Below are 17,500 nucleotides of genomic sequence, written 5' to 3'. Positions count from 1 at the left end.
ATGCTATAAATTTTTTTTTTTTTTTTTTCAGATTTTTAATATTTTTTTGAGAAAATTCAGGCCTTTTCCAAGAGAATGAGACCAACCTGACCTCTCTATAACAAAAATTAAGGCTGTTAGAGGAATTTAAAAAATATATACTGCAAAATGTGCTGGGGAAAAAATACCCCTTGGGGGTTAAGGGTTGGAAATATCCAAAGAGCCTGGGGGTAAAAGGGTAATTAACGATTGCATAATATGTAGAGTAATAAAAAGAAGAAACTATTCCATTCTAATTCGCCATATTAAAAAGACCAAGAAGTTCAGACGGCGCTGGCTGGACTTGGCGCCTTCTCTTAAGCCGCAGCGCTGAAAGTATCTGAACAGTTGTAGCAATATCCTATGCAACGGACGATTTGATGATGTCACCTTGTCAGATACACACATCGTGTAGTTGATTCAGCTGTTTGAACGTAAGTCGCAGCCTTTGCATCATAAATCACATTGACCGTGAATTAATGGAAGGTCACTTCGACTATCTCTCTGCGTGCAATTCATTCCCGTCAATTACTAAGCGTGCGCTGGCTGAATTTTAATATCCAAGACAAGTATCGTGACGTCATTGTCAACAAGGATTAGGGAGTGGTGAGTGAACCGGTATTGGAGAAAAAAAAACATTAATGGCGTAGTTATTTTCTTCTTCATTTTGTTGCCCCTTTGGCTTTTCGTTTATTACTTACTTCAGTTTTGCGGAGAATGAGACTAATATTTTAAGTGAAACTTGAGGTTCATCCCCCCCCCCCCCGTAGCTCTAGCGGTCTGTGCGTGAGAGAAAATTTAATAATGTCCATCTATATAAGTTCCGTTTAAAGATAATAAATAATGTTCCATTCTTCCCTCTTTTCATTATGTTGATTATGCTTGAAATTTCCGATGCATTCATTTGCCCCGTCTGAAATACCATTACTACGTAAATTTATTGATCCCAGACCAATCACATTTCTTCGAACTACTCAAACTGAAGTGTCATATTCTTCATAAGAGTTCAGTTCCCAGAGTAGGCTCACGTGAATAAACAAATGTGTGTGATGAATACACTCTAGTCTCAGCCATGAAAGCAAATCTCTCGTTGGGCATTTCTAGGTAATAGGAAGGGTGCAGTTTCCTCGGTATTTACAGAAATAATCTGGGGAAGCTGAGCTTTCTTATTACGTTATAGGATGAGGGTTTCGCACAGGGGAAACCCACGGGTTATAAAAACATCCGCAGGATGCCTTGCTTGAATGGCAAGCCCACAGTATATCACGGGAAGGGTTTTGTATTTCCGAAATTAAGGTGAATCGCTCTATCCCGTTTCAAAACGAATACCGGAGATGAAGTTATACAGATGGGGTGTTGTTTTCTTTCATTTATTTATGGTGAAGCTTTTCTTTTCTAGAAAAAAAAACCAGAATACTCTCTCTCTCTCTCTCTCTCTCTCTCTCTCTCTCTCTCTCTCTCTCTCTCTCTCTCTCTCTCTCTCTCTCACTCTCTCTTTTCCACGACGCGTTATGTAACAGCTATACGACTTCTCGTAAGTGCCGAGATTTTCTCTCCAATCAGCTACTGGTTTTTTATGAAATTGACATGGTCGCCGTGATGAAGCAAGAACAGCTGAAAAGAGACAGGGATGAAGTAGGAATTAGGGAAGTCGTTAAGACAAGGATCACCAGACAAGCAATGAGCAAGTCGTCTCAGACTCGTTGTGGGTTGGGCTTACATTCGCACATACACGTTGACTGAAATTAGACCTGGAGTCATCAGCCGTAGAGTGAAAATAATGGCAAGGGGAAACATCATATGTACAGTATACTGTATGTGTATATATATATATATATATATATATATATATATATATATATATATATATATAAATATATACACACACACATATATATATATATATATATATATATATATATATATATATATATATATATAACGGCAAGGGGAAACATCATATGTATGCTGTATGTGTATATATATATAAATACACACACATATATACATATATATATATATATATATATATATATATATATATGTGTGTGTGTGTGTGTATGTATACGCCTACTGTGTATATATATATATATATATATATATATATATATATATATATATGTATATATATATATATATATCCATACACAGTAGCCGTATACATATATATATATATATATATATATATATATATATATATATATGAGTAAAAATCACAACATAAAATGTACAAAGAGAAATTTTTAAACTTCATAGTAGTCAGTACTCTAAGGAGTCTTATTGACATCGTCTAACTAACAACAGAACTAAACCACAGATGCTACGTTCTTGATACAGCTTATGAGATCACTAAGAGGTCAGCTTCTTAATTACCACAGATCATTGGCTCTTAAGAAAAGAGGACTGCAAAGGGTTCATGGAATGATCTTCCTAATCGGGTGGTTGAATCAGTAGAACTTCAAAAGTTCAAAGTTGGAGCAAATGCTTTTTTGTTGACCAGGCGGACATGAGTCTTTTTATAGTTTATTTATGACATATTTTTTTTTAATGTTCTTAATAGTTTATATATGACATGTCTGTTTTGACGTTGTTACTTATTTTAGAATGATTTATTGTTAATTTGTTCTCTTCATTTATTTATTTCCTTATTTCCTTTCCTCACTGGGCTATTTTTCCCTGTTGGAGCCCCTGGGCTTATAGCATCTTGCTTTTCCAACTAGGGTTGTAGCTTGGATAGTAATAATGATAATAATAATAATAATCTGAACTTTGCTCTCTTCTGGGAGAGACTGTCTGTAACTTTTGATTTTTGACGGTAATTGGCTTAAATTTTTTGTTTCTTCACGATGTAAATATTTGTAGAGTGATGCGATTAATTTGTTTCTTTTGTTTCATTCATAATTAGATGATAGCATTTAGTTTTATGAGGCTACCATACGAATTTGTTATAAGTTATTGTGGAATCTTTCTATTGTAATATTATTCTTATTATTATTAGATAAGCTACAACCCTAATTGGAAAAGTAGGATGCTATAAGACCAAGGACTCCAACAGGGAAAAATAGCACAGTGAGGATGGAAACAATGATATTATCATTATCATTATTACTTGCTAAGCTACAACCCTAGTTGGAAAAGCAGGATGCTATAAGCCCAGGGGCTCCAACAGGGAAAATAGCCCATTGAGGAAAGGAAAGAAGGAAAAATAAAATATTTTAAGAAGAGCAACAAAATTAAAATAGATATCTCCTATATAAACTATAAAAACTAACAAAACAAGAGGAAGAGAAATAAGATAGAATAGTGTGCTCGAGTGTAACCTCACGCAAGAGAACTCTAACCCAAGACAATGGGAAGACCATAATACAAAGGCTATGGCACTACCCAAGATTAGAGAACAAAGGTTTGATTTTGGAGTGTCCTCCTAGAAGAGCTGCTTACCATAGCTAAAGAGTCCTTCTCTACCCTTACAAAGAGGAAAATGGCCACTGAACAATTACAGCGTAGTAAGAAGAATGTGTTTGGTAATCTCAGTGTTGTCAGGTGTGTGAGGACAGAGGCGAATAGGTAAAGAAATAGGCCAGACTATTTGGTGTGTGTGTGTGTGTGTGTGTGTGTGTGTGTAGGCAATGAGAAAATGAACAGTAACCAGAGGAAGGATCCAATATACTACAGTCTGGCCAAGCAAAAGAGAAGTCATAAAAAAATAAGATGAAATATTTTAAGAAAAGTAAACAACATTGAAATAGATCTTTCATACATACACTGTATTCTCGAAATTAAGATCATGAATACGTCGCTTACCACTTAGCTGTCCAGCTTCATTAACACACACACACACAGACAAAGACAAAGAAGAAGAAGAAGATACATACGCTCTAAACAATATGTATGTCACCCTGTTCAACATAAAAACATTCGCTGTAAGTTTGAACTTTTGAAGTTCTACAGATCCAACTAACTGATAAGGAAGATCATTCCACAAGTTGGTCACAGTATTGCCTCTCATGATGGAGAAGACCTTTAATATTATGAATTAACCTAGTATTATGAACATGATTGTATTGTCCGAAAAGATCTGAATGTAAATGATGGTCAGAAATCATGAAATATCTTATGCAACATGCATTACGAACTAATTGAACGACGGTGCCAGAGATTAATAGCTAGATCATTAATAAGAAATTTAATAGACCGTAAGTTCCTGTCCAACAAATTAAGGTGAGAATCAGCAGCTGAAGATCAGACAAGAGAATAATACTTGAAACCAACAGATTAAGATAAGAATCAGCAGCTGAAGATCAGACGAGAGAATAATACTTGAAACAAGGTAGAATGAAAGAATTAAAAGAGTTCAGATCGATTGATTATCGGAAAACTTGGAAGACTTACTCTATAAGCCAAATTTTTGTACAATGGAAGAAGAGACAGACTGAATGTTTCTCAAAAGTATATTTGCTATCAAGAATCGCCCCTAAAGTTTTAAAAGTCATAAAAATAATACAGTTGAATAAACACGGCATTAACAATGTGTTTCTAGCCACCTATAATTATATGCGCTTACTTACACACACACACACACACACACACACACATATATATATATATATATATATATATAGATATATATATATATATATATATGTATATATATATATATATATAATATATGGTTTATATATGTATATATATTATATATATATATATATATAAAATTATGTGTATATATGTATATGCTAACACACACACACACACATATATATATATATATATATATAGAGAGAGAGAGAGAGAGGAGAGAGAGAGAGAGAGAGAGGAGAGAGGAGAGAGATGATAAATAGATAGATAGATAGATATAATTATGTGTATATATGTATATTCTCACACACACATATATGTGTGTGTGTGCGTTTGTGTGTTAATGAAGCTGGACAGCTAAGTGGTAAAGCGAGGCACCATGATCTTAATTTCGAGCGTACAGTATTGACTACAGCAACGCCGTACACTTGTATGTATTATTTGAACCATTTTATCCAACCAGAGAACATACATATCTCATAAATCCAACAACAGCAAATTGTGCATTTTAAGATTAGAATAGATAAAGTTAATTAGAGTTAAGGATTTAAAAGTATAAGAGAAATAGTTTGCTCAGTTAACAAGAAAGTCCTTGTCGTGTTGACCAAACGTCTGAATAACATGCGTTTTCCTTGAGTCTCTTTCGCCCGCTTATATGGCTCCGCTGTTTATGCAGCAAGGCTAACATTTACTCCAGAACAAGGTGTTTCTTCATACCCTCCTTGACCTTACTTACGTCAATTGGTTGATTTTGTTTGGGATCGACTTTCCCTCCCTTAAAAGAGTTTTATAATGAAAGTATTTAGATGTAGTTATAAACTATTTGTATCGTTGATTTTATAGAGTTGCGTTTGCTCATAGGAAAGTATAGTACCTTGTTTATAAAATCGTGGTCAGAGTCAAGAGACTGACACTCTCTCTCTCTCTCTCTCCTCTCTCTCTCCTCTCTCATCCTCTCTCTCTCTCTCTCTCTCTCTCTCTCTCTCCAATTAACTTAGAGGAAAAATTGTTCAGGGCAAATCCTGATATTATGTGCCATGCCGTATTTTGGAATTATTAGATTGATTGCCTACCCGCGTAGCGTAAAGTTATTATTATTATTACTATCCAAGCTACAACCCTAATGGGAAAAGCAAGATGCTATAAGCCCAGGGGCTCTAATAGGGAAAAATAGCCCAGTGAGGAAGGGAATAAGGAAATTAAATAAATGAAGAGAACAAATTAACATAAATCATTCTAAAAAAAAGTAACAACGTCAAAACAGATATGTCATATATAAACAATTAACAACGTCAAAAACAAATATGTCATATATAAACTATAAAAAGACTCATGTCTGCCTGATTAACAAAAAAGCATTTGCTCCAACTTTGAACTTTTGAACTTGTCTAGGTTTTCTATTTTATCTTCAAAAGGTCAAGATATTAAATGCCGCATCTCTGTAAATGGAAGCATTAAAATTTCAATAATATTGAAAAAACATTAAATGACAACTGCACGCGCCGGCAAAATTCCCCCATTCCAAAAGAGTACCGAAGGCAAACGAATCAGATGTGGCCTCAGCAAGTTAGGAACTTTTACTTTCGCCCCACCGAAGAGGAGGGGATATTTACATGCAAATGCCAAGCGTCTGATTTTCTTTCCTGGGTAATTTGCCAACTCTTTTTTTTTTTCGTCTTTTACGTTGATAATGCAACTTAGCGAGACTTGGACCACTCCTTCCGGTCTGGAGTTCTTTGAAGATGCCACTAAAGGAAGAGACAGCTAAACGGGTATTTGGAGGAATGCTGTCTTGTTGCCCTTTCAAGCCTCTCTCTCTCTCTCTCTCTCCTCCTCTCTCCTCTCTCTCATCTCTCTCTCTCTCTCTCTGTTTGTGTGTGTGTGTGTGTGTATGTAGACTTTGCTCATTTCTATCATTCATTACTTCCGACCAGGAGTCGTGTTTTTCATTTGGTTTGATTGTTTGCTTGTTGGATTTTATCAAGAATTCCATGTGGAATTTCGCCAGAATGTTGCAAGAGGCCTCATGCCTGGCAAAATCGAATGAACTTTTGGAGAGATGGGAATTTAAGCGTAGAGGAGAAGGAATCTTTTTTAGAGCAATTTGATTACAACCACCAAAACACTGTTTGCTTGTTTTCAATGAAATTTCTTCATGTATTTGTCAGCGGGTCATTAAATCATCTATTCAACTTACAATGTTGAAATGATTTCTTCAATTAACAAATGTCTATCATTATGATTGATGAAAGTGTTCACCTATCTGTAGTACTAATTTATTTTCCTTTCAGGTCTCGATGATGTCTCGAGTGGTTCCCTCGCCTGACTGGTTCATCGGAGTCGATTCCCCTGGAACTCTGCGTCGATGGAACCTGGCTGGATTCCGTTGCCTTGGAGGTAAGTTGAGATCTTATTCGTCGCATTAATTCTTTGCACCAATATCTAATGCAGGTTTAAAGTTTTAAAAGGTCGCTCATTAATGGCAGAGGTAATGGACAGTGGCAACGCCTTCGCTAACAGAGCAATGCACTAGAGACTGACCATATACTCGATGTCAAGAATAGCAAAAATGTGGCAGCTTTCAAAAAAAAACCTGAAGACTTATATTTTTAGAAAGTGTTATAATAGTGACCTGAAAACTACTAAGCCTGAATACAAATGTTAGCGAAATAACTGATAATGATACAGAGCAAAATATTAACTGGAAAGAAATTATTTTCACACACCAATGCCCGCCTGAACAGACCTTTAGTGTCTGATGGAGGGCGAGAAATAAACTCGTAAAAGTAAAAGTAAAAAAGTAATTATACATACAAACAAGGTCTATATAACTTGCATACAAATGATCAGCGGCCAAGCCCCTTCTCCACTTAAGCTAGGACTAGGGAGGGCCAGGCAATGGCTGCTGATAACTCAGTAGGCAGACTTATAGGCTACTCCAAACCACACATCACCTTTTCTTAGTTCACAAGGATGCTGAAGTTGCAAACACTACAAGAAACTATGGAGTTTGATTTGGTCTCGAACGCAGTCTTGTAGCTCGCCAGGCAGAGACGTATCCAATAGGTTACCATATCATTTTCCCTTCATGAATGACCCGAATTTATTATCCACTATTGATATGTTTTAATAAAGTGACCATTACTTTTGACGCCTTATTTGTGTATCTTTTATTTTTTTACTCTGGCAATTTTTCATAACCATTTTCAAAGGAAGGCATGAAAATTCTGTATTTCAAACCCACCATTCACCATACACATTTTATTTTACACCTCAAAAACTAAATTGGTCTAGAATTTCTTAATCATTGAAAGGAAAGGTCGTGAAATCACCAGATAACTTATTCCTGGTAAGTCCAATTTCAGATTGTTGGCCTTTCTATCGTTGTCTTACTGAATGTAGGAAAGAAGAAATATACAAACACACGCACACACACATACATACATACATACATATATATATATATATATATATATATATATATATATATATATATATATATATACACACACATATATATATATATATATATATATATATACATATATACATATATACTGTATATACGAGTATATATGTGTGGGGGTGGATGTATATGCATATGCTTGTGTGTTTCTGTCTTTTCGTGAGAGTAGCCTACATGTACATCTTCATACGCGGAGTATCAAGCAGAAACTCCTTAATTCAGCAGTTATTTATGCAGATTACGCAGACATGTTTTCCCAGTAAACATTAGTTAATTCTTATGATGTCTACCAATTTCCAACGTATTCGACTAATCTTATATTTATGCAATCATTGGTAGGTGTAACAATGAGGTTTTGTATGATCTCTTTATTCATATCCATATTTTGCTTTCGTATATAAACCGTCACTCTCCACTGTATTCCTCATTTTTACTTTATATCCTGAAGAGGGTCGATGTTTATTGACCGAAATATAGTGTGATTTATTCATATTTCCTGTGTTTCTTTTATGGGCCTTTTTGAAAAAACATATCCATATAGAATTACTTTAATTTTGCTCAATATTCGCGTCTCTAAATGCTACATATTCAATTGCAGGTGGACCCAATGGATGCCGGGACAGATAATGGATTCACCTTCACGTCTCCCAACTGGCCAACCGTCCCCAAGAAACCAGTGACTCGAATCACGTCACAGAGTCCCGATCACCCGGCAAACTCCTTTTATTATCCAGACAGGGATCAGCATCCTCCTCTTGCTACATTCCATATCGTTAAGGTGGGGAGATGCTGAGAGAGAGAGAGAGAGAGAGAGAGAGAGAGAGAGAGAGAGAGAGAGAGAGAGAGAGAGAGAGAGAGAGAGAGAGAGGAGAGAGAGAGAGAGAGAATAAATTGAACAGTTTGTGTCTTCTTGTTTTGGCGCGTCATTGTTTACATTAGTCAACATCGTTCGTTTCTTCCTGACTTTGCCTGCGAGGCAGAAACAAGCTAACATCGCCTGAAAGGTCAAACTTATTTCGCATATATTTTCACCAATTCCAGCTAACAAATTCATGATTGTCTATGAGATTAAGTAACAATCTAGGCGTCAAATTTATTCTGATATGTGATGGCATGATTCGCATTGGAAATTCAGCCTTGTTAAAGTTTATTTGCATAAAGAGAGACAGACAGACAGACAGACTGGCAAATACTATCATGCACGTTGCTGGATTGTATATACATATGCGTTGCTAAAGAAAATTCTCATATTCTATTCATCATGTAAACAGACCGACTCGATCTCTCTCGTTATGAAATAATAGATTCTTGATTATTTTCATTACTTATCCTAAGAAAAATTGCCTTTTTGCTTCGCTCAATCAGAGGTTGAAGGTCATGCATCTCATGTGGGTGACTCAAGGCCAAATAGCTTTGCAACTTAGGTCATACTCGTATAAGTAAGCTGAAGGCGTAGTTGAAATAAAGAGAAGAATTTCGCACTATCAAAATACACTTATCATCCACTCACTCAAATGATCTTTGGTCATTTTGCCCGTTATTTTGCACTTTTGTATTTTGGAGAAGATTAAAATTGTTTTCTTTGCTCTTTGTGGTCTCAGCGATTTAATCTCTTTAGAGTCTTTGGTCACATTTAAAGATCATTGCATCACGTCGAAGGAATCTCTCTTCCATCTTTCTTCATGTCTCACAGAGTTATTGGTTATGATTCAATATTCCCTTTGTAATTAATATTGTATGATTTTAGAAGCTAATTGATACCATTGATCTTATGCATACATACAGAATATGTATATATGTATACATATGTATATATGAATATATATATATATATATATATATATATATATATATATATATATATACTGTATACATATATATATGTATATATATATGTGTGTGTGTATATATATAAATACATATATATACATATATATATATACATATATATATATATATACATATATATATATATATATATATATATATATATATATATATATATATATATATGTATGTATATATACAGTATATATATATACATACATACATACGTAATTAACATGATTGCTTTCCTTGGAGAAAGGAGCTCAATAAGTTGTCAGTCTACCGACTTTCAACAAGTGTTTCATATATAAACAGTATATATATAATTAGTTATAAAAACATCAAGATTATGTTCTTTACCTATGAAATTAAATTCACACTTATGATTCCTATCTCAAGATATTATCGACTCTTAATCCGTAGCTGTAAAACGAGTTTTTTCACGTATTTTCCAGTAGCTCATAGCAATTACTTGTGTTCCAAAACTTCTACACGTCATTGCTGTCTTTAAACAGATAATTTTGCGTATTATTTCTCGATAGTTTATTTCCACTTTATCTGTAATTTGTTTAATGAAAACTTGGAATTACGACGAAAATACTGGCTATAAAGCCATGCTTTCTTTAATATTTTTGACGAAATAAATGGAGGAGGTTAACGATCCCTGATAGCGCTGTGCACATGCAGCAATGCTGTTATTCATGCTTCTATCTAGAATATTTGTATGAATAATCATATTTAGCGTGTTTTAGGGACAGCATTACGTGAATCACTTTGATTAAATCTGTACAATATTTCATTCTAATTATTAGAAGTGATAATGAATATTTACCTCGATAACATTCTAATAACATTCGTTTAGCATAACAATTATTCTTATATATCCAAAATGGGTTTGTGATGCTCAGAAACCTCCTTCATTAGTAGTTTTCTCTAAAAGTGGCTCACTCTTCTTCTTCCTCTTCTCACCACCAGGTGAAGGAATACCAGTTGCGCCACACCTTCTCGGGATCCTTCAACCAAGCGCCCTCTCAGAGGTACAAGAGTGACGGCAGACAAGACAGTGACAGCTCTGGAGTCCTGCAGGACTTCGAAGTGAGTAATAGCATCCTTGAAACGAGCAGTGTTGTCACCACCCCAGCCCCTAAGAAGAAGGGAAACCAAGCCATCATGAATGATATCGTTGACAAATTCAAGAAATATAGAAAAAACAGGAGAGGGAGAAAGATGGGTCGTCGTAAGTTTTACCTCACGAAATGAATGCACATTTGGTTGTGATGCATATCTGTCTCTGCCAGGGTTTGGGGCTTTGTGGATCTGTCTCTTTGCTTTCAGGGGTCATGGATGATGCTGTTTGTCTTCTGTTGCCTACACATTGTCTGTTGGTTATGGCTGTTGGGGTCTAATGCTTTGTGTTGATCCTGAGGCTGTTAAAGGTTTTTTCTTTAATAAATCTGTTGAATTATATTTGATGTCATGAAGGTAATGGCTTTTGTGAACGTTTGTGTCTTTGAGCTTTATAATTTCACGTAGAATAGATGCATAGGTAATAGAGTATAGCTATTGATGATAACTTTATTCATGCGTACAGATAACATTCACGTATGCCCGTGGTGAGAGTAATCATCCATATTACTTACTTGTTTTACTTGTTTTGGGTTTAAATCCAACCCTCCACTGAAGTCGAGTGAACTGCTTCTCGGGCAGGTCCATATTAATCATCTAACGAAACATTTTCATTATAACTTATACAATTCTTTGATTGTAGCATCTTCCAAATCATATGATCTTGTGAAAAGTAATGTCTTTAGTTTCTTCTTAAATTCAATTGCTCCCTTTAGGTCCTTCATTTCAGTTGGCAGTTTATTATAATGTCTAGGCACACAGTAGCCAAAAGCCCTTTCACCAAATTTACTATTTGTTCTTGGTTCAGATAGCCTATGTTTGTCACAATTCTCCCCATCAATACCAACTACAGTGTTTACCTTACTGATAATCCACCCCCACCCCACCCCCCTTCAGCCTGTAGACATGATATAGGAAAACAAATAGGAAAGGTAATTCGGATTTTAAATTTCAACAATGGTTATGATTGACAGGTGAAGGATTGATTACCTTTTTTTTTGCAATCATTTCCAACATTAATTTTCATTCGACCAAAGACGTGTGAAGTGACCATGGGATCGCCCATTTGAGTTCCATTTCTAGGTTCATTTCGATCCTTGGCTTCATTATTCAGTGTAATCAATATTTTCCTATTTCTCATGACACTTCATTTTATCCCCTTTCTTATTATAGTCTCTTTTTCAACCTTTTAGATTCTTTTTTTATGAAAATCAAAAGTGATTAACATATCTTTACCAGAGATAATTGGTTGAATTAAAGATTTCCTTCCACAAAACAGTTAAATTTCCATCAAAATCGGGTATAAACAACACAAAATGTTATAATCCTTTATTACTAGGATAATGCAAACTGCTTTATATAATAACTGCCGTCGTTCTAACATTTGTCCATGAATGTTTTGAAAAGATCCAGTGAAAACATTTTAGTAGCGTTTACAAACAGATAGTTAGATTTTAGTGTACAACGACTTTTTTTTTTTAGAGAAAGGTGTTTCATGCATTCATATTACATTTTGGAGGAAATTGTTCTGAAAAAATCATTTAGTGTACATTGAACTACACAACGTTAATTTTAAGTGGCATTCCATAAAGTATGTGTATGATGGTTGTGCATGTTTAAAGCACAAATAAATATCAAGGCTAAGAACTATAAGTCCATTTCTTTTAGCGATGCATATTTGCACCGACTCGCAGCGGTGCCCTTTTAGCTCGGAAAAGTTTCCGGATCGCTTATTGGTTGGAAGAGATAATTCCAACCAATCAGCGATCACGAAACTTTTCCAAGCTAAAAGGGCACCGCTGCGAGTCGGTGCAAATATGCATCGCTAAAAGAAAAGGACTATAGTATATTTTAAGACCCGACTTCCTCTCATAGGAGTCATTTTAAACCTTTAAAATAAAACAAAAATAAAAAGTGAACCAAGATATTTGCTAATGGTAAAAAAAAATATATATATAAATCCCTTTTTATAAAGATACCCCTGCTTCATGAAGTTTTCTCAAGCTTGGTGGTTGCTTGCATTTTCAAGACATACTAACATTTAAAAGCCAAAATTTCCAGGGAAATATCCCATGAACCAATTGGTTACAGACTATTGGCTGAATTGCAAATATTGAGACATAACGTCAGAGAGACACACTTGCCTGAATTTATCGTTCACTCAACAGCGTTGTTACATTTGTGTTTGTTTCTTTTGTAGGCCGCTCTCGTGCGCCTCGTGACTGCCGTGTAAGCGAATGGTCAGAATGGTCTTCTTGCAGCAAAACTTGTGGAATCGGCGAACAGGTGAGCATCGGAGTAGAAGTGTTCGCGCATGCTCGTTAGAACGTCCATATGTTATTTAGAGGAAACGCTCTCTCTCTCTCTCTCTCTCTCTCTCTCTCTCTCTCTCTCTCTCTCTCTCTCTCTCTCTCTCTCTCTCTCTCTCTTATTATTATTATTATTATTATTATTATTGTTATTATTATCTCTCTCTCTCTCTCTCTCTCTCTCTCTCTCTCTCTCTCTCTCTCTCTCTCTCTCTCTCTCTCTCTCTTATTATCATTATTATTATTATTATTATTATTATCTCTCTCTCTCTCTCTCTCTCTCTCTCTCTCTCTCTCTCTCTCTCTCTCTCTCTCTCTCTCTCTTATCATTATTATTATTATTATTATTATTATTATTGTTATTATTATCTCTCTCTCTCTCTCTCTCTCTCTCTCTCTCTCTCTCTCTCTCTCTCTCTCTCTCTTATTATTATTATTATTATTATTATTATTATCTCTCTCTCTCTCTCTCTCTCTCTCTCTCTCTCTCTCTCTCTCTCTCTCTCTCTCTCTCTCTCTCTCTCTCTTATTATTATTATTATTATTATTATTATTATTATTATCTTTATTGCTTTCTAAGCTACAACCCTTACTGGAAAAGCAAGATACAATGAGTCCAAGGGTCCTAACAGAGAAAATATCTCAGTGCGGAAAAGAAATAAGGAAACATAGAAGAGTGTGCCTGACTGTACCCTCAAGCAAAAGAACCCTTACTACTTCTAATATACCTCTGATTTCTACTGTGCAGTATTTCTTATATCATGAGAGTCTGGTAGATGTATTAACCCTTTTACCCCCAGGTTATTTGGAAATTTCCAACCCTTAACCCCAGGGGATATTTTTTTCTCAGGACATTTTGCAGGATATATTTTTAAATCGCTCTAACAACCTTAATTTTTGTCATAGAGAGGTCAGGTTGGTCTCATTCTCTTGGAAAATGCCTGAATTTTCTCAATAAAATATCAAAAATATAAAAAAAAAAATTATAGCAGTTTTTTGCAAGGATGTACCGTAAAGGGATGAGTTTTGTGAAACGTACCAGTACGTCCTTTTGGGGTAAAAGGGTTAATTGAATAAACTCTACTGTATTATCCTCTGCTAATGAAAACTGTATCATATTTCAGATTCGCACTCGCACTGTCGTCAGACACTCGAGGCGAGGAGGACGTCCTTGCCCGTCCCTGCAGGAGACCCAGTGGTGCGGGTCCTCTAAAGACTGCGACCACAAGTACTTCGATTGGTAAATCGGGAACAGCGTGAAACGGGCGAATCCTAGGAGAGTGCGGTCAAAGAATATTTGAAATCTTTTCCTTTTGAAATGAAGGCACTCTCAGTCGTTAATTAAACTGTTATTTTTATACAATTGGGTGGAATTAAAGTCTAACTAATATATCTCTACAAGAAAGAACAGGTCTCCAGGAACTGTTTTTTTCCTTTTCATTTTTTTGTTTTGTTTTTTTTTTTTTGGAAAATTTTGCTTTAATGTGGATCTTATTTTATAGGCATTTAATTAGCACCCAAAATTTTACCGAGGAGCTATATTTTTTTGGAGAAAAATCCCTCGATAAAGAGATGAATTCAATTGGTGTAAAGATTTATTTATAAAAAGTTAGTGTTATCTAATCTCACTGAATGACAGAATTTCTACCAAGAAGCCTTTTCAAATTTTTTATAAATCTGATCTTAATCTTGATACAAATTGCTATTCAAATGTAATTTAGCCTTCAACTTCTTGTTTGTGATTCAGAATTAACAGATTGTTTCCTATGCGTTTGTCTGTTCGTCTGTTTCCCAATTTTATCTAAGTGATGTACATTTTATACTGTGCCAAATATGCCTGCTTTATCATATTTATATCAATCATAACTATGCAATATGCTTTCAAGACGCAGTTACCAATAATCACCGCAAGGTGACTGTATTTCTCCCATATTGTTCAATAGTATTTTTGTACATAATATACACCGCATCGTATGACGTGAATATGAATTCTAACTTTAAGAAAGTTTCTTGATAACCAAAGGAATTAGCTTGTATTTTGTTATTTGGTGAAAAAGTGTGTTAATGGAATATATCAATGGAATCTCAAACACAGCAGTTGGAAGAGTCCTAAAGGAGCCCTGAAAAAAAAAGGTCATGAAATGCAACAAGGTTGTTGCAGTAGACCGCAAGCGTTGACTGCTGTAGGCTATACATGCCGATGACAATATATACACTGGAGACATCGGATTATTCAAGGAAATATGACGGAGATCTTTTTATTATATATATATATATATATATATATATATATAGTATATATATATATATATATATATATATATATATATACATATACATATATAAATACTATATATATTTTATATAATATATATACAGTATATATACACATATAAATATATATATATATATATATATATATATATATATATACTGTATATATATATATATATATATATATATATATATATGTGTGTGTGTGTGTATTTATACACAGTATATATATATATATATATATATATATATATATATATATACAGTATATATACACATATAAATTATATATATATATATATATATATATATATATATATATATATATACTGTATATATATATATATATATATATATATATATATATATATATGTGTGTGTGTGTGTGTATTTATACACAGTATATATATATATATATATATATATATATATATATATATATATATATATATATATATATATATATGAATGATCATATTCTTGGTCTTTCCATTTGGATACTCTTTCTTTCCCCCGACTTTAAATTATTAAATGCTTGCCTTTTCTTCTTTCCTTCCAAAGGTAGATGCTATAACTGAATTTTCTTTCCCTATTATATTTCTTTTCGTCTTCAAATCTTAGGGTGATTTAATTTTCTTTCCTTTTTTTTTTACATTTTCTCTCAATCTTCGTTTCCATGTTGCAAGGAGCTTTGGCTGTTACTTATCCGATTTTTCTTGTAACTGAATGATCCTAAGGGCTTGAGTCCCTGGGCTTTGTCCTTAGAGGCATACATCCCTCCACTATACTAGCTTCCTGACTAGTACAGTGGTAAAGTGTTGGCCTAGCATTCGCATGGCAGCAGATCGATCCACGTCCGGGTCCGTGAGTTTAAGCTGTTTACTGGGGAGGCCTTGCCCAACTGACGTTCTGGTGAGTATCTATTCTCTGGAACTAGAAGTGAAACCAAACACCTTTAACATTAAACTTTAAACTCTCTCTCTCTCTCTCTCTCTCTCTCTCTCTCTCTCTCTCTCTCTCACAGAATAACCATTTTATAATGGAATAAAGGTTTTTGACTTTGACTTTTGACTCTCTCTCTCTCTCTCTCTCTCTCTCTCTGTTCGACAGACACGGCTTCGACCACTTTTCATTAAAACTAGCAATCTTTAAATTACTCTTTTCTGTGATAGCTTCCTTCCTTATGTTGCCAAGATATATAAATTTCCCATTTCCCATCGCTCTTGTTTCGTTCGGATTGAATCCTTATCAGATCTCCTTCCCTTATTCTTTCGCTTTGTTCTCTCAGGCTCCGGCTAGAGAACAGCCTCAGGTTGGTTCCCCTCTGTTCTTTTCGTCTTGGAACTAAACACGATGTTACTCCAGTTTCTTTTGGCTTTGTCAGTTTGTTTTTTTTATTTGCTCTAGAATATAATTATGCTCTTTTACAATGTGCTCTACGTAGCAGATGTTTCCACATTATAGCAATTAAATTTGCTTTGACAAAGAGAACTTTATTTTTAAAAATGCGTTCTCAGTCAGCCTTAGTTAGTTGAAAAGGCATGAGTTCATTTTTTTTTATTACATACGTAAAATGATGTAGTTCTAAATAATAAAATATCTAATGTTTATTGGTACAAACAAAAATTGTATTGGTTGTGTTAGACTAGATTTATAATGATGATAGCTGATTGATATTTTGTATCAGCTGTTAATATTAAAAAGCTCAGATATTTTTATATAAAAAATTTAATGGTATATATAGGTGTATTTTATACCATAAACAGCCCTAGACTAAATCAAGCTAATAAATGTAAATACATTCAGTGCAAAGAAAAATATTTGTATATCTGTATGGTTTTTAGGTCTAACTGTAAACTAGATACAATATGATTGACAATATTGCTGTGTACTATAGCAGAGT

The 17,500-nt window shown here is 34.3% G+C and overlaps 1 protein-coding gene across 1 annotated transcript in view; it reads left to right on the top strand.

Annotated features, from left to right (window-relative positions):
- The window catches only part of LOC137647033 (spondin-2-like), a 53,885-nt gene extending 38,288 nt beyond the window's left edge, over positions 1 to 15,597 (top strand). Inside the window, 6 exon segments of the mRNA XM_068380171.1 lie at positions 6,888 to 6,944; positions 6,946 to 6,993; positions 8,661 to 8,840; positions 10,865 to 11,126; positions 13,215 to 13,300; positions 14,448 to 15,597. Coding sequence (XP_068236272.1) covers positions 6,888 to 6,944; positions 6,946 to 6,993; positions 8,661 to 8,840; positions 10,865 to 11,126; positions 13,215 to 13,300; positions 14,448 to 14,567 — 753 coding nt within the window. The 3' untranslated portion in view covers positions 14,568 to 15,597.
- Positions 15,598 to 17,500: the final 1,903 nt, after the last annotated feature.

Source organism: Palaemon carinicauda, chromosome 1, assembly GCF_036898095.1.
Source record: "Palaemon carinicauda isolate YSFRI2023 chromosome 1, ASM3689809v2, whole genome shotgun sequence".
Lineage (NCBI taxonomy): Eukaryota > Metazoa > Arthropoda > Malacostraca > Decapoda > Palaemonidae > Palaemon > Palaemon carinicauda.
This window is presented reverse-complemented; position numbering and strand designations above follow the sequence as displayed.